This window comes from Macaca fascicularis, chromosome 10, assembly GCF_037993035.2.
Source record: "Macaca fascicularis isolate 582-1 chromosome 10, T2T-MFA8v1.1".
NCBI classification, from domain to species: domain Eukaryota; kingdom Metazoa; phylum Chordata; class Mammalia; order Primates; family Cercopithecidae; genus Macaca; species Macaca fascicularis.
The window spans coordinates 83,048,985-83,075,227 of record NC_088384.1 but is presented as its reverse complement, the minus strand read 5'-3'; the positions used below and the strand labels follow the sequence as shown (position 1 = coordinate 83,075,227).

The 26,243-nt window shown below is 46.5% G+C and overlaps 1 protein-coding gene, 1 long non-coding RNA gene and 1 pseudogene across 5 annotated transcripts in view; 1 reads left to right on the top strand and 2 right to left on the bottom strand.

Moving 5' to 3' along the window:
- LOC102129292 (large ribosomal subunit protein P2 pseudogene) lies at positions 1–16,482 on the bottom strand (annotated as a pseudogene).
- On the top strand, positions 3,908–25,857 carry LOC123567120 (uncharacterized). 4 transcript variants are annotated; one of them, XR_006689812.3, is made up of 4 exons: positions 3,908–4,274; positions 16,252–16,490; positions 18,195–18,271; positions 19,322–23,456. It is a non-coding gene; the product is annotated as an uncharacterized lncRNA (long non-coding RNA). The 4 variants fall into 4 exon arrangements; XR_012419172.1 differs by lacking the exon at positions 16,252–16,490; XR_012419170.1 differs by lacking the exons at positions 3,908–4,274; positions 16,252–16,490 and having other exon boundaries at positions 16,600–18,271.
- Positions 20,828–26,243, bottom strand: part of ADRA1D (adrenoceptor alpha 1D) — a 28,462-nt gene continuing 23,046 nt past the window's right edge. The window contains exon 2 of the mRNA XM_045362554.2: positions 20,828–22,268. Coding sequence (XP_045218489.1) covers positions 21,667–22,268 — 602 coding nt within the window. The 3' untranslated portion in view covers positions 20,828–21,666. The remainder of the gene's footprint in view (positions 22,269–26,243) is intronic.

The window sequence follows — 26,243 nt, the reverse complement described above, 5'->3', positions numbered from 1 at the left end:
TTTTAAATGTGTAAAAAGACTTTATTTGCAGGGAAGCAGGAATTTAATCAAAGAGGCCAAATCCCATGTCATCGTCTGACTCTTCAGACTCCTTCTTCTTCTCATCTTTCTTCTCCTCTGCTGCAGCAGGCGCGGAGCCAGCAGCAGACGCTGCAGAGCCTGGGGCAGCGGAGACGGCCACAGCCCCACCGGCAGGTACACTGGCAAGCTTGCCAATACCCTGGGCAATGACATCTTCAATGTTTTTTCCATTCAGCTCACTAATAACCTTGTTGAGCCGGTCGTCGTCCGCCTCGATGCCCACACTGTCCAAGATCTTCTTGATGTCCTTGACGCTGGGGGAAGAGTTACCCCCGAGGGCAGCCAGCAGGTAGGAGGCGATGTAGCGCATCGGGGCCCTGTCTGCTGCGGCGGGCGGCAGAGAGGCCTCACGCGTGCGACCTCGGTGGTGTCAGGGAGGAAAAAAAAAACGGGAACACATTTTGATTGGTATGTGCCTGGAGGTGGAACTGATGGTTCATAAAGTCACTTCAACTTCAGGTGATAATTTGAATCAGCTTCCCAAAGTAGTGGTACCAATGGACATACCCTCCTGCAGGTATAAAACTGTCTGGACTCTGTTCTAGTCCCGTTCAGAAACAGGATGTCCTTCAATACATTAGTTCAGTGAGTCATGCGGCCCTGGGATATAAAACTTACCTGGAGTATAAGAATTGTGAAGTGGTCATCCAAGGCTCAGGAAAGCTGCCTGGGGCAAATGGAGCAGGTATGAGACTTCCAGTTGTTCCCCATCCTTTCTTGGAACGTCCCCATCCTTTCTTGTCTGATTTTAGTATCAAAGTTTTTCTGGCCTCATAACATGAATTTGGCAGTGTTCGCTCTTTTTTCAGTCTTTGAAAGAGTTTGTTTAAAATTGGTGTTCCTCCCGGGAGGCAGAGGTTGCAGTGATGTGAGATCACGCCATTGCACTCCATCTCAAATAAATAAATTTGAGCAAACTCCGTCTCAAATAAATAAATAAAATAAAATAAAATAAAATTTGCACCCTTAGATGTGTGGATGGCATTCACAAGTGAAGCCATTTAGTCTCAGAAAGTTTTTTAAGTTGCAGATTTAATTTATTTCTTTATTATAGTATTATTCATATTTTCTTTTTCTTTCTTTCTTTTTTTTTTTTTTGAGGCAGAGTTTCGCTCTTGTTGCCCGGGCTGGAGTGCAATGGCATGATCTCGGCTCACTGCAACCTCTGCCTCCCAGGTTCAAGCGATTGTCCTGCCTCAGCCTCCTGAGTAGCTGGGATTACAGGTATGTACCACTGTGCCCGGCTAATTTTGTATTTTTAGTAGAGATGGGGTTTCTCCGTGTTGGTCAGGCTGGTCTCGAACTCCTGACCTCAGGTGATCCACCCGCCTCGGCCTCCCAAAGTGCTGGGATTACAGGCGTGAGCCACCGTGCCTAGCCCATGTTATCTTTTTTAGGAGAGATTTTGTACATTGTGTTTTTAAAGGAATTTGTTTATTTCACTAGGTTTTCAAATTTATTGGCTTAACTTCATCATATCCATGTATTATTGTTTTATGTTCATGAGTGATTTCTATTTTTATTTTTTAAAAAATTAACTCTATTTTCACTATATAAAAATTTTAATGATACGGAGAAATAAAATTTTAAAAAGAAAAGTAAGCAGATGATCTGCTAAATGGCAATTAAGCTAAACTGTGGCCTAAAAATGGGCTTATCAATAAATATGACTTAAACAATTGATTCAATTTGCTTAATTCTCTTATTAAGACATAAGTGATAAATCTTTTTGCTCACTTTAGTAAAATAAAATCTAAGGTGCAATTGATGGGTTTGGATTTTATCTTTAGCCCTTTAGTGTCATCTCTTCCTTATTTAATAGTTTAAAACTGAAATTTCTTGATTTTCACATGAGTTCACGATTCTTTGAGAATCCAAAGGGAATCAAAATTTTCTTACCCAGTTCCAGCAAGAGTAAGATTGCTCTAGGGAGAATATTTCTTAGAGTAGGAGCTCCATTATTTCAGTCCATTGTCAAGGTAATCTTTTACAGGACAAATTCCCAATCTGATTAATCATCACTTTGACTTTCAGTACCTAAAAATTAGAAGAATTTTGCAGTTGCGATTTACTATATACCTGTAAAATGTGAGCTAGACCTATCTAGTCGTGTCAGTGAAATTGTTTCTGCTGTCTTCTAACTATTCTATATGATAAACTGTGTTTGCTTCAGCCACAGATTTGAATCAAACAAAATATTATGTAAATTATTCATTATAAACATAATTTGATTAACCACTTAAAATTTTAAAGTTCAATTCGTAGTAAAATCCTTTTCTTTTATTTTCTTCCATCATAAGCAGTTCTTCATATTATGTTGCTTCATGTAAATCAAAAAGTCTGTGATGCATCTTTTTTTTTTTTTTTTTGAGACGGAGTCTTACTCTGTCACCCAGGCTGGAATGCAGTGCCACTGTGTTGACTCACTGCAACCTCTGTCTCCTGGGTTCAAGCAATTCTCCTGCCTCAGTCTCTTGAGTAGCTGGCATTACGGGTACCCAATACCATGCCCAGCTAATTTTTATATTTTTAGTAGAGATGGGGTTTCACCATGTTGGCCAGGCTGGTCTCGAACTCCTGACCTCAGGTGATCCACCTGCCTTGGCCTCCTAAACTGCTGGGATTACAGGCGTGAGCCGCTGTGCCTGGCCAGATGCATTTTAATTCATGTTATTTTGTTCAGTCTTCTTTAGGTCTTCATGTCAACAGATGTTTGAAACCATTATCATGTCTTTAACTTCCTTTCTCCAAGCTGAGTGCCAAATCTTTACTTTTTTATATATAACCCATTCTTTTCTTTTCTTTTCTTTTTTCATCTTTTCTTTTCTTTCTTTATTTTTTTGAGATGGAGTCTCACCCTGTCCCCCAGGATGGAGCGCAGTGGCACAATCTTGGCTCACTGCAACTGCTGCCTCCCGGGTTCAAGCAATTCTCCTGCCTCAGCCTCCTGAGTAGTTGGGATTACCAGCTCCTACCACCACACCCAGCTAATTTTTGTATTTTTTAGTAGGGATGGGGTTTCACCATGTTGGCCAAGCTGGTCTCAAACTCCTGATCTCAAGTGATCTGCCTGCTTCAGCCTCCCAAAGTGCTGGGATTACAGGCTTGAGCCACCACACTTGGTCTCAACTTTTATTTTAGATTTGGGGGGTACCTGTGAAGGTTTGTTACCTGGGTATCGTAAAAGGAAAATAAATCTTGGAACTCCCAAATCATTAAGCCAAAGTGAAAAGTCAAGCTGGAAACTGCTGAGGGCAAACCTGCCTCCCATTCTCTTCCTAAGAAAGTTAGCAACTTAGATAATAAAGCTACATCCCCACAAGGAATTTCCTTGTGGACAAAGAACAGACTGATCTCAAAGTCATCCCTCTGCTCACTGAGATAAATCCTTATCTGATTGCCTCCTTTGGAAAGGCTCATCAGAAACTCAAAAGAATGCAACTGTCTCTTACCTATGACCTGGAATCCCCCTCCCCAATTTGAATTGTCCCGCCTTTCTGGATGGAGCCAATGTACATCTTACATGTGTTGATTGATGTCTCATGTCTCCCTAAAATGTATAAAACCAAGCTGTGCCCTGGCTACCTTGGGCAGATGTCCTCAGAACATCCTGAGGCTGTGTCACGGGTGCGCATCCTTAACTTTGGCAAAATAAACTTCCAAAATTGACTGAGAACTGTCTCAGATATTTGGGGATCACAGTATACTGTGCGATGCTGAGGTTTGGAATATGAATAATCCTGGCACACAAGTGCTGAGGTAGTGAAAATAGTACGCAATAGTTAATTTTTAAACCCTTTCTCCCCTCCCTCCCCGGACTTCTTTCTTGACTATGGACGCTTTCTCTTTTTCTCTTGTTCAAGCTCACCAGGAAATAATTGCACATTGTCTTTTTTTTTTGAGACGCAGTCTCGCTCTGTCGCCCAGACTGGAATGCAGTGGCGCGATCTCCACTCACTGCAAGCTCCGCCTTCCCGGGTTCCCGCCATTCTCCTGCCTCAGCCTCCCGAGTAGCTGGGACTACAGGCGCCCGCCACCGCGCCCGGCTAATTTTTGTATTTTTAGTAGAGACGGGGTTTCACCGTGTTAGTCAGGATGGTCTCGATCTCCTGACCTCGTGATCCGCCCGTCTCGGCCTCCCAAAGCACATTGTCTTAAAAGAAACAACTTTTGGCTTCATGATCCTCTCTTTTGTAAGTAGATTTTTAATTTTATTAACTTCTGTTCTTATCTTTATTATTTTCTGTTTTCTACTTTATTTAGGCTTAATGCACTGTTCTTTTTCTTTCTGAGGTGGGCGCTTGTTAATTTTGACTTTCTTCCTTTCTAACATGTGCCTTTAAAGCTATGAATTTTCCGTTAATCATGGCCTTGACTTCCTCCCGTAAGTTTTTTATTTTATTTTTATTTATTTATTTATTTTTGAGATGGAGTCTCGCTCTGTCGCCCAGGCTGGAGTGCAGTGATGCGACCTCGGCTCACTGCAAGCTCCGCCTCTCATGTTCACGCCATTCTCCTGCCTCAGCCTCCCGAGTAGCTGGGACTACAGGCGCCCGCCAGGGAGACTGGCTAATTTTTTGTATTTTTAGTAGACACGGGGTTTCACCGTGTTAGCCAGGATGGTCTCTATCTCCTGACCTCGTGATCCACCCGCCTCGGCCTCCCAAAGTGCTGGGATTACAGGCGTGAGCCATCACGTCCGGCCGTTGCTCTTCTTTCTAGTTTTGAAGCAGCGTCGTTGTCTGGGCTAAATACCCGAGGTTCGTAGTCTCACAACAAGGAAAATTGAGTATGTGGACACCCAAGAAGTGGGTTTAGGAGTTGAGGTTTAATAGGCAAAAGAAAGAGAAAGGAGACTAGAATAGCACTCTCTCCCGCCAGAGAGAGGGGCTCCGAGTGGGACTTCGGCCCGCAGCAAAGTGCTCTGGATTTTATAGACTGGCTTGATGAGGCGCTGTCTGATTTATAGCGCCCAAAGATTGGTTGGACCAGGTTTGACGTCTACATAGTATGCGCGGAAGCTGGCGACCCCATCCTAATCTTCTATTATACAAATGGAGTCGTTACTTGGCCGGTGCCATATTGTCTTCTCCTCACCGTACACGTGAAGGAAGATGGAGCCGCCATGTTGAACATGCCTAGCCCCCAGGTAGGCCCTTTCCTATTGGCACAGCTGCAAGCATTCACTCGTGCAAGCTTCTAGCTTGCCTTTTCATGTTTGCAGGTCGATTTTACAGGCTGTTATTTGTTAGAAAAGAAAATGATTGACCGGGGGCGGTGGCTCACATCTGTGATCCCAGCTCTGAGGTCAGGAGTTCGAGACTAGCCTGACCAACATGGCCAAACCCTGTCTCTATTAAAAATATAAAATTAGTGTGGCGTGGTGGCGGGCGCCTGTAATTCCAGCTACTTGGGAGGGTGAGGCAGGAGAATCGCTTGAACCCGGGAGGCAGAGGTTGCAGTGAGCCGAGATCGCACCATTGCACTCCAGCCTGGGGCAACAAGAGTGAAACTCCGTTTCAAAAAAAAAAAAAAAAAAAAAAAAAAAAAAAAAAAAAGAAATGATTTGGGGGCTGCTTTGTATTAAAAGGAAAACCTTACTGAGGACTTCCTTACCTTCACTACCTGCTAAATAATTCCTTTTTAAATTCCTGTATCAGTTTCACAGGTGTGAGGTCAGATTATAGATTTGGGACATTTCTTCTTTTCGAATGTAAGCATTTAGTGTCCTAAATTTCCCTCTCACCACTGTTTAAGCTGCGTCCCACAAATTTTGATGTGTTTTCATTTTCACTCAGTTCAATATATGTTTTGATTCCTCTTGAGACTTCTCTGTGACTCAGGGATTATTTAGAAGTGTGTTTTTTAGTTTCCTAGTTTTTGGAGATTTTCTTTTGATCTTTCTGATTGATTTCTAGTTCGATTCCACAGGGGTTGGGGAACACACTTGGCATGATTTCAATTCCTTTAAATTTGTTCAGGTTTGTTTTATGGCCCAGGATATGGTATATGATTATGAAAGGAAAATAAAAACCCAGGATCCCAATTCACGAGGCCAAAAGAAAAAAATTAAACTGAGAGCCAAATCATGCAAGAGGCTGCCTTTCATTGTGTTCCTAAGCAGACAGCTACAGATAACAGGTTAAATTATCTCCAAAGCTAGCTACTCTGTGTTCTCCTTATCTTAATGATTTACTGAGCATGAGACGAATACATAATTGACTCTTTCCCTACTTGCTCCTTTTCTCTTGCGACATGTGAATGACTGTTCCTCTTCAGCCCACTTTTCCCCTTTAAATACTGACGCCCTTAAATTCATCTTTAGAGACAGGCACAGACCACAGACTGTTTCTGTGATTCTGAGTTTACTTCTGGGCATGTCCTTAACCTTGGCAAAATAAACTTCTACATTGAGCGAGGCCTGTCTCAGAAACTTTTTGGTTTACATGATCTTGGTACACAAGCCATAGGTGCTTGAAAAGAATAATATGTCTTCTGTTTTTGTTGGGTGGAGTGTTTTATAGATGTTGATTAGATACTGTTGACTGATGGTGGTGTTGAATTCTTCTGTATCCTTGCTGATGTTCAGTTTAGTTCTATCAATTGTTGAGAGAATAGTGTTGAAGTTTCCAGCTGTAATTGTGTATTTGTTTATTTTTGTTCTGTTTCTTATATTCTGTTCTTATATTAATAAACTTTATTTTTAGAATAGTTTTAGACTTAAAGAGGCAAGAAGATAGTCTGCCATCCCCCCAATTTCCCTTATTATGAACATTTTACCTTAGTATGATACATTTATCATAATTAATGAACCAATATTGATACCTTATTAACTAAACTCCGTCATTTATGCAGCTTTCCTTATATTTTCCCTAATGTCCCTTTTCTCTTCTAGAATACCACATTATATTTAGTTGTCGAGTCTCCTTAGGTTCTGTGGTATAATAGGAAATATACACAGTATTGTGTCTTTGTCCCTGGTTCCTGTCACAGAGCTCCTAAAACCCTTGGAATTTTCTGAATGATTGCAGTGTCCTGTGTTATTCATAATGAGCCCCTTTTGATCATACCTGAGTTAATGCTAATGAGGTGATTTAGGGCTGGTCCCCTAGATAACCTCAGAGTGGGGACAGTCACCAGAAAGACCAAGTAATTAGAGGATTAGAGGGTTGGAATTTTTATCCCCACCCACCAATTTTTGGGAAGCAGGGTGGCTCTGTTACAACTCTTGGGTTGGGCATGGTGGCTCACATCTGTAATTCCAGCACTTTGGCAGGCTCAGGTTGGAGGACTGCTTGAATCCAGGAGTTTGAGACCAGCCTGGGCAATATAGCAAGACCCCCATGTCTACAATAAGCAGAAAAAATTAGCTGGGTTTAGTGGTGTGTGCCTGTAGTCCCGGCTACCCAGGAGGCTGAAGCTGAGGTAGGAGGATCACCTGAGCCTAGGTGGTCGAGGATGCAGTGAGCCATGTTTGTGCCATTATACTCCAGCCTGGGTGACGGAGTTAGACCCTGGTCTCAAAACAAAAACCAAAATACCCCCTCTTGAACAACAAGCTCTGATGAGCTTCTGGGTTGCTAAACATGTGGAGGTGCTGGGAGGGTGGCACACCCAGAGGAGGCATGGAAGCTCCACGTCCACCCACACCTTGCCCTGTCCATCCATCTCTTTATCTGGCTGTTCATCTGTATCCTTTATAATAAACTGGTAAACTTAAGTAAAGTGTTTCCCTGAGTCTTGTGTGCCATTTTAAGAAATTATTGAGGCCGGATGCGGTGGCTCGCATCTGTAATCCCAGCACTTTGGGAGGCTGAAGTGGGTGGATCACCTGAGGTCAGGAGTTCAAGACCAGCCTGGTCAACATGGTGAAACTCTGTCTCTACTAAAAATACAAAAATTAGCTGGGTGTGGTGGCACACGCCTGTAGTCTCAGCTACTCTGAAGGCTGAGTCAGGAGAATTGCTTGAACCTGGGAGGCAGAGTTTGCGGTGAGCCGAGATTATACCACTGCATTCTCGCCTGGGCGACAGAGTGAGATTCCATCTCAAAAAAAAAAAAAAAAAGTATTGAACCTGAGGTGCTAGGTCATGGGAACCCTGATTTATAGCTGATCAGTCAGCTATAAGTTGTTTCTACAACGGGTCTTTACCTGGGACTTGTGATTGGCGTCTGAAGTGGAGGCATCTTGCGGGACTGAGCCCTTGACCTGTGGGATCTGACACCATCTCAGCCGGGTAGTGCCAGAGTGGAACTGAATTACAGACACCAGTTGGTGTCTGCTGAAGAATTGCTTGATGTGGAGGGAAGCCCACCACATCTGATCACAGAAGTGTTCTGTGTTGAATGTGAGTAGAGAGAAAAAACAGTTTTTGTTTCTCTTGGCTATGACGTTTTCTTAGGCTTTCCTTGTTTTTGATGACCTTGAAATTTTTGAGGAGTAGAAGTCAGGTATACTATAGGATCTCCCTCTATTGGATTTTTTTTCTAATTTTTTTTTTTTTTTTTTTTTTTTGGGACGGAGTTTCACTCTTGTTGCCCAGGCTGGAGTGCAATGGCGTGATCTCGGCTCCTTGCAACCTCTGCCTCCCAGGTTCAAGCCTCCCAAATAGCTGGGATTACAGGCATGCACCACCACGCCCGGCTAATTTTGTATTTTTAGTAGAGATGAGGTTTCACCACGTTGGCCAAGCTGTTCTTGAACTCCTGACGTCAGGTGATCCACTCACCTTGGCCTCCCAAAGTACTGGGATTACAGGTGTGAGCCACTGTGCCCCACCTTTTCTGTTTTTCTCACAATTAGGCTTGGGTAATGAGGTTTTTTGGAAGGAGGTAAAGTACCATTTTCATCTTATATCAAGGGTATATACTATTGATGTGATTCATGACTGTTGATGTTGAACTTGATCAACTGGCTAAAGTAGTGCTTATCAGGTTTCTCCCCTGTAAAGTTATTCTTTTTTCCTTCCTTTCCATACTATACTCAGTGGATAGTTATATACTTATATGAAGTATGGTCACACAACGAACCTCTGTCTCTCAGGTTCAAGCAATTCTCCTGCTTCAGCCTCCTGAGTAGCTGGGATTACAGGTGTGTGCCGCCACACCTGGCTAATTTTTGTATTTTTAGTAGAGATAAGGTTTTGCCATGTTGGCCAGGTTGATCTCAAACTGCTGACCTCAAGTGATCCGTCTGCCTTGTCCTCTCAAAGTGCTGGGATTACAGGCGTGAGCTACCATGCCTGGCCTTAAAGTTTCTTTTCTTCCCCCGAGGAATGTTTTTAAGCCTATTTGCATCAGTAAATATTAATTTTTTAAAACTTGCATTTTCCAGCAATTATACTGTTGCCTTTCATTTAATAAATATTTTTTGTACCCCTATTATAGATGTGAACTCCTCAGGGATATGACACAACCTGCAATCAGTGTGAGCCACATAAGACACATGGTGACACTCTCCAATTACCCTGGGAAGAGGTTTACCTATTTACATGCCCACGGCTAGGGTATGAGAGCACTGGCATCTGTACAACTTGGCCATTCCTCAGTGTAATAAAAAAACGTTGTTTTGGCCAGGTGTGATGGCTCACACCTGTAATCCAAGCACTTTGGGAGGCCAAGGCAGGCGGATAACGAGGTCAGGAGTTCGAGACCAGCCTGACCAACATGGTGAAACCCCATCTTTACTAAAAACACAAAAATTAGCTGAGTGTGGTGGTGCACACCTGTAGTCCCAGCTACTCAGGAGGCTGAGGCAGGAGAATCACTTGAACCTGGGAAGCGGAGGTTGCAGTGAGCCGAGATCATGCCACTGAACTCCAGCCTGGGTGACAGAGTGAGACTCCTTTAAAAAAAAAAAAAAAGAAAGAAAATTGTTGTTTTTGGCTGGGCATGGTGGCTCACACCTGTAATCCCAGCACTTTGGGAGGCCAAGGCAGGTGGATCACCTGACGTTGGGAGATCGAGACCAACCTGGCCAACAAAGTGAAACATTGTCACTACTAAAAATACAACAAAATAGCTGGATGTGGTGGCATGCGCCTGTAGTCCCAGCTACTCGGGAGGCTGAGGAAGGAGAATCGCTTGAACCCGGGAGATGGAGGTTGCAGTGAGCCAAGATCGTGCCTCTGCATTCCAGCCTGGGCAACAGAACGAGACTCCATGTCAAAAAACAAACAAACAAACAAACAAACAAAAAAGAGGTTTAGAGACTCAGAAATGTGATGTCCAGACTGCCTGCCAGTAGTGTATCCACCCTCAGAATGTGAATCCCACCCTCCCAGTTATACCTTGCTTGTCTACATGGGGAAGTTATCCCAGATATTATAGCAACTGTCCCTGCCTGTGGTCCACCTTAATTTAGGAACCCTTGCTTGCTGAAAGGAGGCCAACACTCATCAGTTGTAGACTCCAGGTCCCTTAGGATATTCCTGGGCTGGTCATGAGTTGCACCCTGAGGTCTCCTGGTTGGTGGCTAGAGAAGGGTAGAAGGCAATTCTGCCAGAAGAGCCAGTCCTCTTGCGATATATTGGAAAATTTTTAGCAAATATTCAGTCACTTTCCTCTCCTTGGAGCAGAGTATATTTTCCTGCCCCATTGGCTTTGGGCTTGGCCATATGACTTGCTTTGGCCAGTGAAATGTAGATAGATATGATGTGTTAGGAACAGAAGCTTTAAAGCTTCACGTATTTGTTATTAGTCATGGGAAGAATGTGCCCCAGACAGTGGATGGTTCAAGGAGAATACAGAGAAAAGGGGAATGGATTTGAGCCATAAAAGCCTAGAACCAAACCTAGAATTTGCAGACAGACACCTAAGCAAGAAAAATAAATGCTTGCTATTGTAACCTGTGAATTAAGGGGTGACTTGTTTTGTAGCATTACTGTGGCTATAGCTGACTAATACACCTTTCTTTGGGGGAGTCATCCAGGCCAAGAGGGAGCTTTCTGGGCACTGGTGATGGAGTGAGCAATGGATCCACAGAATGGGAACCTACCCTTATTGTGACTCAGGTCCAGCAAAGGGGCCTGGCAGGAGTAGGTCAAGGGCTTCAGGGCCCTGGGGAGGATGCATTTCATGACTTGATTCTAGCCCAAGGGGCTGTAGGGAATAGAAGCCAGCGGGCATTCTTTTAGTTCTAATCTATGAGATTGAGGAAAGATCTTCTGTCCCCACTGCCCAATTCTTGGCTGATGAGGAAGAACTTTATTCTAAATATTCAGAGCTAGCTGGGCGCGGTAGCACGCACCTGTAGTCTCAGCTACTCAGTAGGCTGAAACAAGAGGATTGCTTGAACTCAGGAGTCCAGCCTGGCAACATAGTGAGACATGGTCTCTAAAAAGTAGATAAATAAAAAAATTAAAAATAATTCAAAGCTGCTGGCTACTTCTCTTCCATCAGATTAAGACCTGAAAAGCTATGGTGTCTTACCCTGCTCTCAAGATCCCTTTTGATTCCCAACCCACAAACTGGTACAGTCCAGTGGACATGAAATCTTCACTGGATGTAGAAAGTTTCTGAAAGGGGCTGAGCTTGGTGGCTCACATCTGCAATCCCAGCACTTTGGGAGGCTGAGTTGAGAGGATCACTTGAGGCCAGGAGTTCAAGACCAGCCTGGGGAACATAGTAAGGCCCTGTCTCTACAAAAATTTAAAAATGAGCAGGGCATGGTGGCATGCACCTGTAGTCCCAGCTACTGGGGAGCCTGAGGTGGGAGAATCACTTGAGCCCAGGAGTTCAAGCCTGCTGTGAGCTATGATCACACCACTGCACTCTAGCTTGGGCAACAGAGCAAGACCCTGTCTCCCACAAACAAATAAATAAACAACAAAAAAGAAAGTTCCTGAAGGGGATCAGGAGAATGGAGGATCATAACTCTGTCCTCAGCTACTCAGAAAGTAATGTGTGGGCAACAGGACAGTGGCCGGAGGTTTGATGATTAGACGGACTCTTCTTGGAGTTAAGGGTGGGTTATATGCAGTGGAGAGGGCTGAGCCTTTTCCTTCCCCAGGGGTGACTTTGATGCACAGGGTAACACTCTGGCAAGGGCTCTGAGTCTTTTAATTCAGCTTCCTCAGCTCTGGAGTCCTAACTGTTTGCAGATGGCTGGCTGATATCCTCATTTTTTTAGATCTGTTTTGAATTTTTATCCTCTTTTTAGCTCTTTATTGGTATTTTAAGGGGAGGGGTCTTATAAAGGACTTAAATACCAAGATGAGTTAGTAGTATCTGTCTTTGATTAAAAAAAAAAAAATTGACTAGGTGTGGTGGCTCACGCCTGTAATCCTAGCACTTTGGGAGGATGAGGCGGGTGGATCATCTGAGGTTAGGAGTTCAAGACCAGCCTGACCAACATGTAGAAACCCCGTTCCTACTAAAAATACAAAAAAAATTAGCCACGCTTGGTGGCAGGCGCCTGTAATCCCAGCTACTCGGGAGGCTAAGGCAGGAGAATCACTTGAACCTGGGAGGCAGAGGTTGTGGTGAGCCGAGATCATGCCATTGCACTCCAGCCTGGGTAACAAGAGCGAAACTCCGTCTCAAAAAAAAAAAAAAAAAAATTTCCTGAGGGCTCCTAATAAGGCAGGCAGTTCTAGAGGGTAGCTTGGGAAGGGTGTGCTAAGCATGGGTTGAGCACATGGGAATGCTAGCTTAGCTCCAAAATCTTCGTCTCCAGAATCTCTCTGCCCGCTCTCTTCACTCCCACCCCAATTCCTCTGGCAAAGCCACCATCATCTCTTGCCTGGACGGTTGCAGTTGCCACAGTAACTGGCATCCTTGCTAATTTTTGACTATGCCAGTTACCCTCTTACGGCAGGACTTTTGCACTTGCTGTCTCCTCTGCCTTAGATGCTCTCCTCGGGGATTTGCATGGCTCACTCTTCACACATCACCTAGCTGAGAACTTCCCTGAGTGTTGGATCTAAAAGCACAATTTCCCCATCCCCAACATTTCCTGTTATATTTGCTTATCACCTTCTAACCTACCATATATGTTGTTTCTTACCTATCACCCTGTCCTAGAACAAGAACTCCATGGTGGCAGGTTTCTTTTCTTTTGCACACTGATGTATCCCCATCTACTACATATATAGTAGGTATGTAGTAAATACTACCAAATGCATGCATTTGATGACCTCACCTGGCCATTCGTTGATGGTTGGAGAGTACTGGCTGGTTGAAGGGTGTCAGAGGGCCCCTGTGCCCCACCTGTGAAGGTGCAGTTCATAGCTGGAGTCAGGGGGACACCGACTACCTAACCTGTATGAAGCCCATGCATTCGGCATTCGTAGGCTTGTCCACTAGGGTGACTGTAAGATGCCCCCTAAGAGCTTGGAAAGAAAAGTTCTTAAGAGTGTCTTCTGTGAGTTCTACTCTGAAATGGACCCACAATGGAGGAGATTAGAGACAAGCAATGTGAACTTAAAGGCACAGAGCGAAATGAAAGGCTATGAATGAAGTGTGAGTCAGACGGGAGGATGGAGAGGGATGTATTGGAAACAGAGGCAGGATGCACCAGGAGGTGGAACCCTGGCCCAGGGACCAAGTCCTGTGCTTGGTGCACTAAATAAATAACCTTTCCCTAACTCCTCAGCTTTGCCTGTGAGCTCACGAAGCAGCTTTCAGACCACAGACTGGCTTCCCATCAAGCTCATTTATTGTCATAAATACATTGGCTTGTTGATGGTTAAGTTATATATCCCACTAAAAATTAGCACATTGGCCGTGGGCTTACAAACTTTATTTCCTAGTGAGTTAGGAAGTCCATGTCAGCTTATATGAGACTGGTCATCAGATCTGCTTTCTGGACCTGTAATACTGAAGAATAGATAAATGACTGGCTGGGGGAAAGTTCACTGAGCAAATAATACTGCACAGAGTCTTTTGGGATGCAGCTAGCCAGGGATTTCCTAGTGTCCCCCTTTCCTTTTCACAGCTGTCTTTCAAAATCCTAAACATTTGACCAGGGCTGTGGCTCATGCCTGTAATGCCAGCACTTTGGGAGGATGAGGCAGGTAGATCACCTGAGGTCAGGAGTTCGAGACCAGCCTGGCCAACATGGTGAAACCCTGTCTCCATTAAAAATACAAAATTAGCCAGGTATAGTCCCAGCTACTTGGGAGGCTGAGGCAGGAGAATTGCCTGAACCCTAGAGGGGGAGGTTGCAGTGAGCCAAGATTGGGCCACTGCTCTCCAGTCTGGGAGACAAAGCGAGACTCCATCTCAAAAAAAGAAAAGCAAAAACTCAAACCCAAAAACCTAAACATTTGGTCAGTCTGGGAAGATATCCTTGAGGCAGATGGCTTCTGGGATAACTTGTTTTTGCTAGGTTCTTGGTGAGAGGGGGACCTCTTAGCTTATGTTGCTTGCAAATTAGATAACTGGATACAGGCTTGAAATGTGTGATGGCATGTGTAGCAGACACCAGGAATGCCTACCTGAAATCTATTCTCTGTTTCTTCTTGCTGTCAGAATCCTGATTTTGGCAATGATCCTCAATCATCCTAAAGCGAGGGTTGACAAACTTTTTCTGTAAAGGGCAAGAGAATAAAATTTAGGCTCTGTGAGCCAAGAGGCAAACTTGAGAATATTATGTAGTAATGTTCATATAATTTTCATGTGTCATGAAATATTATTCTTTTGACTTTCCCCTCCAATCATTTAAAAATGTAAAATTCAGGCCAGGTGCAGTGGCTCACGCCTGTAATCCCAGCACTTTGGGAGGCCGAGGTGAGTGGATCACGAGGTCAGCAGATGGAGACCAGCCTGCACTTCAGCCTGGGTGACAGAGCAAGACTCCCTCACAAAACAAAACAAAACAAAAAATGTAAAACTCATTCTTAGTTTGTAGTGGGATGAGTTTGGCCTGCAACATTTTTGCACCCCTGCTCTAAGCCAACCACACCATCCTGTTCCTCACTTTACCAGTCTCCTGGGGAGAGTGGTCATGCCACCCAGTTCTGGCTCGTAAGACCCTGGGTGGAGGTATGCAGAGAGATGGTTTCAGGTGAGCTTTTGCTATCTTGATAAAAGGTGGTGGATGCAACAGCCCAGATCCTTCTCCTCTCTCTGCCTTGAACAAGAACATGAGGATCACAATGGGGCAACAAAAAGGTCAGAAGCCAACACACCACAGAATAAGAAGCAGTTAGGAAGAATTTGGGTCCGGCCAGGTGCGGTGACTCATGCTTGTAATCCCAGCACTTTGGGAGGCCGAGGTGGGTGGATCACTTGAGGTCAGAAGTTCGAGACCAGCCTGGCCAACATGGTGAAACCCTGTCTCTACTAAAAATACAAAATTGGCTTGGAGCGGTGGCTCACACCTATAATCCCAGCACTTTGGGAGGCTGAGGAGGGCAGATCACAAGGTCAGGAGATCGAGACCATCCTGGCTAATATGGTGAAACCCCGTCTCTACTAAAAATACAAAAAATTAGCCGGGCATGGCAGTAGGCGCCTGTAGTCCCAGCTACTTGGGAGGCTAAGGCAGGAGAATGGCATGAACCTGGGAGGCGGAGCTGGCAGTGAGCTGAGATCGCGCCACTGCACTCCAGCCTGGGTGACAGAGCAAGACTCTGTCTCAAAAAAAAAAAAAAAAAAAAAAAAAAAAAAATTAGCCAGGCGTGGTGGTTCATGTCTGTAATCCCAGCTACTTGAAAGGCTGAGGCAAGAGAATCGCTTGAATTTGGGAGGCAGAGGTTGCAGTGAGCCGAGATGGCGCCACTGCACTCTAGCCTGGGTAACAGAGCAAGACTCTGTCTCAAAAAAAAAAAAAAAGAGCTTTAGTTCTTGACTGGCAATGCCAGCAACCACCTGTCCTATAACTTGTCAAGTGAGAAAAATAATGCCCCAGGTTTATGCAGCTATTGATCCACTTCCTTATTGCCTGCAGCTGTGCTCTTAGCTGATCCGGTGTGCTAGGGATGTCATCATTATCTGCCCCATCCCCACCCTCAGATGCTGGTGCCCAGACAGCTGTGTTTTGCCTCACATGATCCATCTCACTCCCATGTGCCCACCCTCACTGTTCAGACCTGACCCAAAGTTAGCCACTCCATAGGTTGGCCAGTGACCAATGATGTTTGTGGCTTGGCTCAGTGGATGAATGGGACCAAGCTGACTCCCTCTCTCAGGAAAAGGAACGGAGATTTCTTTTTTGGGTTCTGGCAGGGCAGAAGGAGGTGGACCAAAACAAAATGGTGGAGTCACGTGAATGGTGAATCCTGGAAGAAACATCCCTAAATGTCATGGCTGAGGTGTCTGCAAATGCTTCTGATGCATCCTTACCTCCAGCTCCTGGCTCTGAAAGTTCAGCCTGTTGTGGCCCTAGCTCCTGGATTTCTTCTTGGTTCCAAGCATATCCCGCAAGTTCCACTTAGTTCCTCCCCAGACCGCAGCAATTTTAGAATGTAGGCTGGCGTCCTGCTCAGCATTCCCTTTGTTTCACTGCTTCCCGAAAGGGCTGGGGACTGGGGAAGGGAAGAAAGTCCTGGCCAGACCCTTGACAGCAGTGCCATGCCCTCTTGCCCAAAGGCCCCAGCACCACTTGGGCCCAGTGAGTACGGGTCCACTGGGCTCCCCAGAGAGCCATTCCGAGCAGAGAGGCTGCGGGACCAGTTTACCCTTTACAAGCATCTGGTTTTATGCTTTCCTGAAGCCACAAAAAAAAAAAAAAAAAAAAAAGGAAAATTTTTTCCAAGTGGATGGTGAACATGCAACCCCTGTGGGTGTAGTAGGATGGGAATAGAAACAGGATCAGGAGGTCTCTGAGGAGTTAAAGCTCTGACAGGGCACTGAGGGAGGGTGACTGAGGTCCCAAAACTTTCTCCAGGACCTGTCACCACCCATTGGAGGAGGGACTAAGGGTCTGGCTTGCAGCATGACAGTGAGGAGCCTTTGGGGGCAGGGTGGGGCTCCAGATGGGAGGGTTAGGTGACCTGGAGGGCGCGTAGAGCCCATGTTCCTGCCAAAGTCCAGGGCGCAGCTGGTTCCTTGCAGCCTCTAGCCCCCAGAGGACTGGTGGGACCAGTGGGGGTGAGGGCCTTGCAAGGTTGGTGATGGTGAGTCAGCCGCCAGACAGGCAACAGGGCAGTGTCCCAGAGAAGGGTCAGTGGGCCAACTCCTCAGATCCAGTATTTAGTAAACACTTCAGCCCAACCCCAAGTAGCCCAGGGGACAGAGCCCTGTCCCCTGTGGTGGATGCAGGTGCAGATTCTATCGCAACCCAGGATGACTGGGTGTGAGCTACGAGGGAGGCTGCAAGAAGTGCAGGGCTTGGCAGGGGATCTGTGTATGGCAGGAGGAAGATGAAGACTCTGGAAAATGGGGAGTGGAAAGGGCCAGCAGGGTCAGGGGCATCATCATGCCCAAAGACAGTAGAGGAGATAGGAGATACTACAGTAGGCGAGTGGCCTTGGGGCTTGTATTTGGGGTGTCTGGGGGTCACCCAGGGGAAGGACGAGCACTAACATCTGGAGCTAGCGACAGCCTCTTGGGAGTCATTTCTGTACAAGTGGTCATTGAGATGACATGGAGTGGATGAAATTGTGTGAAGAGTTGAGAAAAAGAGGAATAAAACCCCGGGGAGCATTTAAGAGTGGAGAGAGAAGCCTGTGGAGGAGGCAGAGAGAGAGTAGGGTCAGCAGGTCAGAAGAGATCCCAGAGGCATGGCTCAGAGGCAGGGAGGGAACATTCCAGGAATCAGGGAGTGGCCACCAGTGTGGACTGCAGCAGAGAAGGAGGGGAGGAGACCAGGGAAATGGAAGGTCCCAGGTGACTTGCAAAAGCAGCCCTGGGGATGCTGGGGACAGAGGTCCCGGGAAGAGTGTGGGAAGAAAGCAAGGTGGGCAGTGACAGCCCAGCTGGAGAGGGAGGGCAGACTGGAGCTGGGGTCCTTGAGTGGGAAGCAGGAATGAGGCTCTTTAAGGATGGAGGTGGGCACTTGGGTGAATGCTAGTGTCCTTGGAGGCTTGCTTCTGTCCCTGTCACATCTCACAAGACCATCCCTTTCTCATTCACAAACTCCCTCAGGCCTCACCCCATCCCTTGAAGATCATGTAAAGAAATTCCTACTGGCTGGAGACAATGGCCCCATTTTTTTTTTTTTTCCACAGGCGTCTCAGGGACAGTCTTTCTAATCAGATGTGTGGGCCCGGCTGGGGATCTGAGCTACCTGAGGACCCAGCAAATGGTACAGTGAATGCACTTCTTTCAGATGGTCCCCAAATCACTAGCAAGAGGCTGCCTCCTCCAGAAGGGCTGTTGTTATTTTTTCCCATCCTCTTGGCCACCCTATGACCCTTTGCCATGTCCCAGAACCAAATTCAGCAGCACAGTGCTTTACTGATGATTAGAACAAGGTACCTGGATGCCCTTGCTGTGGCATGGTCTCTCTGGGGGCTCTGAAGCCCTCCTGCACCTCCTGTAGGCTCACAGCCTGGTGCAGGGATACAGGAGGAGGTAGCTGTATCTGGGGCCCCTGTATCCCAGAGACAGGCTGAGGTTCAAACATCAGACATATTTTCCAGATTGCTTACCATGCCTAGAGCAAGTACAGGGCAAGCTGCTGGCCTTCCTGCCTCCACTCCCACTCGGTTAACTGGGGCAGGGAGGCCCACAAATCCTCCTGATGAAGGTTCCATTCCCTCCCTCCCCTTTTGCCCCACTGTTGACTTTCTGTGGGATCAGCTGCCCTGGCATGTGGGACTGTCAGAGGTGCTGGAACCAAAGTTACTCCATCTTAAATAGGGGCTGGGTAAAATAAGGCTGAGACCTACTGGGCTGCATTCTCAGGAGGTTAGGCATTCTTAGTCACAGGAAGAGACAGGAGATAGACACAAAATACAAGTCATAAAGACCTTGCTGATAAAACAGGTTGCAGGAAAGAATCCGACCAAAACTCACCAAAACCACGATGGCAAAGAAAGTGACCTCTGATTGTCCTCACTGCTCATTACATGCTAATTATAATGTATTAGCTGGCTAAAATACGCTCCCACCAGCACCACGAGAGTTTATAAATGCCATGGCAATGCAAGGAAGTTACCCTATACGGTCTGTAAAGGGAAGGAACCACCAGTTCTGGGAATTACCCACCCCTTTCCTGGAAAACTCATGAATAGTCCACCACTTGTTCAGCATATAATCAAGAAGTAAAAATAAGTATGAGCCGCTGAGCAGCCCATGCTGCTGCTCTGCCTATGGAGTAGCCACTTTTATTCCTTTTTTCTTTTTTTTTGAGATGGAGTTGACCAGGTTGGAATGCAATGGTATGATCTTGGCTCACTGCAACCTCTGCCTCCCGGGTTCAAGCGATTTTTCTGCCTCAGTCTTCTGTGTAGCTGGGATTACAGGTGCCTGCCATCACACCTGGCTAATTTTTTTGTATTTTTAGTAGAGACAGGGTTTCATTCACCATGTTGGCCAGGCTGGTCTCGAACTCCTGACCTCAGGTGATTCACCCGCCTCGGCCTCTCAAAGTGCTGGGATTACAGGTATAAGCCACCGTGCTCAGCCTATTCCTTTACTTTCTTAATAAACTTGCCTTCACTTTACTCTATGGACTTGCCCTGAATTCTTTCTTGTGCAAGACCCAAAAACCCTCTCTTAGGGTCTCGATAGGGACCGCTTTCTGGTAACATGACCAACTTTCACTCTGCTTGGAGACCCTCTGCAAACCCAAGGCTGCTGTTGAAAGAGGTCTTGCTCTTCCCTGTCCCAGAGGCCAATGTTCAATTCTTTGACACTGCAGTCTGCCCCCTTACTCACCACTGATTTGACAGATGGCCCCTACCTCTGCCAGAAGACAGTGAGGCTGTCTCCTGGTGTCCCCAGCTTTGGGGCAGCCAATGTGCTGCAAAGTGGAGCCCTCTTTGGAGTATGCAACATTCTGTCAGCACCCAACATGCTCCCAGCCATAAACTTCCCTTCCTGTGCCTCCAGGGAGGCCAGGCCTGAAAGCCCAGAACCTGCTGTAGACTCACGGTGTGAAATGTCTGCTTCCAGGCCGTAATACTGGCTGCCTTTTTAACTCTGTAAAACTTGGGTGAGATGCCTGAAATTGTGGGTGACCTTTCAGATAGACTACCTGCCTGGTAAAGAATGGAAACTTTGGGCTCAAAATATTGGTCTATGTGGCCGCAGCAGCTGGGTCATCCAGTTCAGAGCACCCCAGACAGCCCAGTGTATTGTCTAACCCACTGTTCTCCCAAGGGTCCAGTGGGCCACAGCCATCACCTCCATGCTGGTTGGATGTATGTGGTTGATACTATCCAGCTGAAGACTGAAATGCCTGCAATCTCATGGGAATGTGACAAGTAGGAATATGACATTTTACTCAAAGCTAACAAGCATGATTCCTAGGTATGGGTTCTTTTGCTAGCCATGTACAGCTATCTACTCGGGCTTGTATATCTTTTCATGTAAAGTTATATTTCACCCATTTACCTGATGGCCACCTTCCTCACTGAGGCCCTCAGAGCATCACATAAGCATCAGGGGAGACTGACAAAAGGACAATCTGTGCTTAGGATTACTATTTGGTTCACAAGACTGATCATGTGAGTTTTAAAACCTAACAACCCGAACAACCCGCCCTCCCCAGGTCCTTTGGTCATGCTAAAACTCCCAACAGACAGCAGCCATCAGTTAAGGAGTCAGTGAAGTTGAAACTAGAAAGGCGAATATAGACCCAATCTTTTCTGTTGCGGGTCTTTAGTTCTTGACAGACTTTAGGGGAAAAAAGTAGTTTTTTTTTTTTTTTTTTTTTAATGGGTTATGAGCTAAAGAGGGACAGTTTGCACAGTTTGGACAAAATAGAAGTACTCTTACCAATAAATATGTCTCAAAATGACAAATAAAGCTCTCCAATTGGTGGCTCGGAATCCCAGCAAGAAGTGATGGGCACAGGCACGATGAGCTATGTACAGAGTGTAAACAGTAAGGCCCTTGAGGGGAAGTAATAAGGGCTAGGGCCAGGTGATGGGGTGTGCACGGAGGAGCCTGGGTGGCGGAGAGTGGGCCCAAGGATAAATACAACAGGCTTGTATGACGGCCATACAATCTGCCACCAAAGCTTGTGTGGTGGTGGTAGGTCCACTGGGTTCCTCCAGTCGGCAGTAAGAAGGAGAAATTTGTCCATTGAGGAGCCCTGGTCCCACTGACTTTTTCCCTAAGGGAGGCACTGGGGTAGCCGGCCAAAGCTTCTGTGCCCATTCCCCAGAAGAGGAGGGGCAGGCCTTCCTGGGCATGCTTGGGGCTGTCTACTCAGGGTTCAGGGCATGGAGGATGGGGCAGTGTTTCTCAAATAGGGATTGGGAGCAAATGGCCCCACGGAGCCCGCAGCCCCTCCCTTCTAAGAAAAGAGTTCTGGGCACCTGAGTCCAGCAGGGGGCCCCATTACTTTTCACCTTTCGAGGGCTCCAGCCTCAAGCTCCACCCAGTTCCTCAGGGATGCCACAGAGCAGCTGCCCTGATCAGTTTCCGGGTCTCCGATTTGCACGGGGTCTCTTAGAACAACGCCAGCCTCCCTCTCTAGTCCCCCTTACCCCCAAGCCCAGCACACTCCGCGGCCTAGCTCTGGGGTCCTTAAATATCAGTCTCCCGCAGGTTACTGTAGTCGGCCAATTCGTAGGCCTGGCAGGCGGCGCCCTCGGCCACCTCGTGGGGGACGCCTAGGGACACGGCCTCCACCTCTGAGCGCTGGGAGCACGCTGCCTCTGCGCGCTGCGCGCCCCCGGCGCGGATCTTGTGCGACAGGCTGGAGACTTTGGCGCGCAGCTGGGTGGTGGGTCTCCGGAGAGGCCCCAGCAGCCTCCACTCGCGGAAGGCGCTGGGTGGCTTTCGACGACTGGCCACGGGAGCCTGCATCTCCGGCGTGCCTGGGGGGTCGGGGTCGGGGAGCGCGGTGAGGGCCAGCGGCGCTCCGGGAGGCGCGTCGCCCGAGCTCCGGGTGCAATCCTGGCGCAGGCCGCTGGTGGAGGCCCGCCAGTGGTGGCCGTAGACGCGCCAGAGAGGGCGGCGGCGCCGGCGACGACGGCACTGGCAGCGCAGGAGACGGAGGAAGGCGCGCTTGAATTCGCGGCTGGAACAGGGGTAGATGAGCGGGTTCACGCAGCTGTTGAAGTAGCCGAGCCAGAAGATGACCTTGAAGACGCCCTCCGATGGCTTCAGCTGCGGGAACAAGGAGCCTGTAGGGAGCAGAGACCGATACTGGTTAGCTGCTTGGGGAGGGGGAGGCCAGGCGGATCTGGGCGCAAAGGGGAGATCCTTCAGTAGCCTTGGCTGAGTCATTGACTAGGAGTTCTCAAGGGATCCGTGCTGTAAATCAGGAGGTCCATGAACTTGGATAGAGAAAAATAATAATTGTTTTCACTCACCTCTACCTGATATTGAAGATTACCTTCAATGAATGTAGGCAACAAACCAGAGTAGTTAGACAAAACCAAGTGCAATTGCTGTATTTGTAGCTCAAAACCGGTTCAATATTGGCAGTTTCGAATTATGAGACAAAGTAACAAACATAGCCATGTTTGCTCATTTCTGCGTGCCAGCATAATTTCACAAAGTCCCCGACTCTGTGACAAAGTACGGCTCTCTGGAAAGATGCGTTGAAGATAAAATAGGATAGAACATATGCCCCCGCCTCCCTGCCACATCTCTTGTCTGAGTCACTATATTCCTGAAATGATAAATGACCCTAGTTCTTGCCTCTTCCTACACAGAAGATAACGTCTGACTAGGTTAGTAATTATCCTGCTATGAACAGATATACTCTTACACCCCAAACTCAATATAATTCTGCTTTAATAGAACTTCTGAACAAGTTCAATATAATTTTGTACATATGGAACCCCCACCACCTATATATAAACAGTAGATTAAAATACTGTGCTGGAGCAGTCTGATATAACCTCTCTGAAGGGCTGGGCTACAGGGCTTAGTCTATAGTCCTCAATAATACTTCTAAATAAAACTAATGTTAATTTTTAAAAGCTTTTTTTCTTTAATTGATAATATGATTCAAACGAATATTAGCAGTCCCCACAGATACTTTCCTTTCACTTTCAGTTGTTGCAGATGTTTTGAAATACTCTCTATGCTCACTTTTGGGAAGTGACAGTCATTAGAATGCACCACAGATCTTGTTTTTTTTTTTTTAGACCCACAGAGTCAATTTATTTGTGATAAAGGTACAAAGATAATTCAATAGAGAAAGGGTAGTCTTTTCATTTGTCTTTTCAACAAATGATCCTAGAACAATTGAACTAGATCTTGTTATGTAATACCTTAATGCAGAAGCATATTCATTACCAAGTCACGCATTTCCTGTAAAAATATTTTGATGGCTTTTCCAATAAAATCAGTTTCATTTGTAATCTTTTGTATTTTGTTTTATGCTTTTGCAAGCGTGACTCTGAGAAGGGACCCATATGCTTCCCTAGGTGCCTAAGTAGTCTGCAACAAAAAGGGGTAAGAACCTTCTAATTAAATGTTGGCCAAGGTTTGCTCCCTGCCAGGTGCTGTGCTGGGTTCACACACATGAGGAGGCATTACACATGGCCCTTATTTCCTAGCTAGTATGTGAATCAATATCTTTGAGATGCAGGTGGGGTGATGATGGTGGTGCTCAGTGTAGACAGTCCCTGACTTTTGATGGTTTGACTTAATTTTTTGACTTTACAATGGTGCAAAAGTGATATGCGTTCAGTAGAAACCATACTTCAAGTACCCAAACAACCGTCCTGTTTTTCACTTTCAATATAGTAGTTAATAAATTACATGAGATACGCAACACTTTATTATAAAATAGGTTTTGTGCTAGATGATTTTGCCCAACTGTAGGTGAATATAAGTGTTCTGAGTGTGTTTAAGATAGACTAGGGTAAGCTATGATGTTCGGTAAGTTATATGTATTAAATGCATTTTGACCTATGATATTTTCAATTTATGACAGGTTTAACAGGACATAACCCCCATTGTAGCTCCCCATTGCTGCTGTGTGTGCATGTAGGGTGGCAGCCACAGGCTCACAGGTAGCTTACGGGTTTTAGAGGATGTACAAGAGTCAGCCAGGATGAGGCATCGCAGAGGGTATTACAAGTGGAAGGGACAGGTGGGCAAGAAAATACCAAGTTTGGGTCCTGGGAATATCCTATAGGAGAAACTCAGAAAATCTCATTTGGGACAAACAGTGAAGGGGCTTACATGCTGTGAAGTTCAGCTTTCATTTTGTGGATGCTTACAAGCTGTGAATATTTTTAAGTAGGTGAGAGATAGAGCCTGGAATTAAGCCTCCATAAACACACTGCTCATGGGCTGTTGAAATGCAGGGCAATGGGGCTGTTCCAGTGGAAGTGGTCAGGAAAGGCTCCTGGGATGGCTTTGAAAAAGGAGAGTGCCAGGTAGGATGGGGCAGGGACACTAGGATCTGAGTTGTGCCAGGAAGACCTTCCTTTCCACAAACATCTCCCTTGACATCCCTACCATGGACCCAGAAAAGGTCATTTTTCCAGAAAGGCACATGACCAAATGCAAAGGTACGATCCAGGCAGCAGAGGCCACTCTTTCACCCTCACTTACCCTCAGCAACAGTAGGGGCAAGAGAGCAGGGGGCCAGGGGTGTTCCCTCCTGGATAGAGGCTGCAGGTGCCTGTGAGACCAAGCAGGCCAGGGGTGGGGACGTCCTTGACAAATTATGGGACATTCTCTCTCTTCCTCTTGCCTTCAAAGAAAAAAGAGCAGGGATCCCTACTGAGGAGGCAGAGGCACCGTTCCCCTCTCTTCGACCTGGGGATTATTAACTTTACTGATCACTTCTCCTCCCATTATACAGGGACAGTTTCTGGTGCTAACAGCCACCGCAGGGGAAGAGGAGGGTCCCATAGCATCATGGCACAGGCTTCTCAAACCTTGGTCATGTGGCCCTGAGCAAGTTATGTGGCCATCTAAGTTTGTTTGTTTGTTTGTTTGTTTGTTTTTTTAGATGGAGTCTCGCTCTGTCGCCCAGGCTGGAGGACACTGGTGCGATCTTGGCTCACTGCAATCTCCGCCTTCTGGGTTCAAGCAATTCTCCTGCCTCAACCTCCTGAGTAGCTGGGACACGCCACCATGCCTGGCTAATTTTTGTTTGGTAGAGGCGGGGTTTCACCATGTTGGTCAGGCTGGTCTCCAACTCCTGACCTGTGATCCACCTGCCTCAGCCTCCAAAAGTGCTGGGATTACAAGTGTGAGTCACTGTGCCTGGCCCATCTAAGTCTTACTTTTTTTTCTTTTAATATTATTTTTCTAGAAGGAATTTTGTGAAGATTCATATATTTTAGGTCCCAGCACTTAGCAGGTTCTTAAAAAGTATTGGTACCTATTACTTTTTTTTTTTTTTTTTTTTTTGAGACAGTGTTTCTCTCCCATCGCCCAGGCTGGACTTCGGTGGTACGCTCTTGGCTCATTACAACCTCCTCCTCCTAGGCTCAAGCAATCCCCCTGCCTCGGCCTCCTGAGTAGCTGGGACTACAGGCGTGCATCATCATACCCAGCTAATTTTTGTATTTGTAGTAGTGTTTTGCCATGTTGGCCAGGCTGGTCTTGAACTACTGACCTCAAGTGATCTGCCTGCCTCAGCCTCCCAAAGTGCTGGGATTACAGGTGTGAGCCACTGTGCCTGGCCTATTAGTATCTATTACTTACCCCCATTTCTGTGGCTTTTGAGTGAAGAGACCTCAGATCTGGGAAGGGACCCAGTTTCTAGCTCTGGAGAGTGGCCAGAAACAGCAGCTGAGACCTAGTGGGTTTAGGGGCCACTGGTGCATCAGTCAGGATGTGTGAAGGAGATTATTTTCCCTGGGAGAGGGGTTGGGCCGTCCCTGGAATGTGGCGGCCACTAGTGTTGACCTCAGCCTCCAGGAAAGTGGCCCTCAAGAACAGCATTGCTCAATGGCTGCGAAGTAAGACAGAGTGCTGAAAATAGCCTTCTGACTCAGGCTACAATTCTTTTATATTTAGCCCAGGATGACAAATCAGTGGACTATGCTTTTCAGTGGTGAGCCTGAAGCTGGCCAGAGGGCATTGTTATTTGCATGGTTTTTATTCAGACTGGTGGGCAACATGGTATACTGTAGTATGGCCAGGTCACGTAAACATTAATGTGGTAATTTATGCTCAATCAA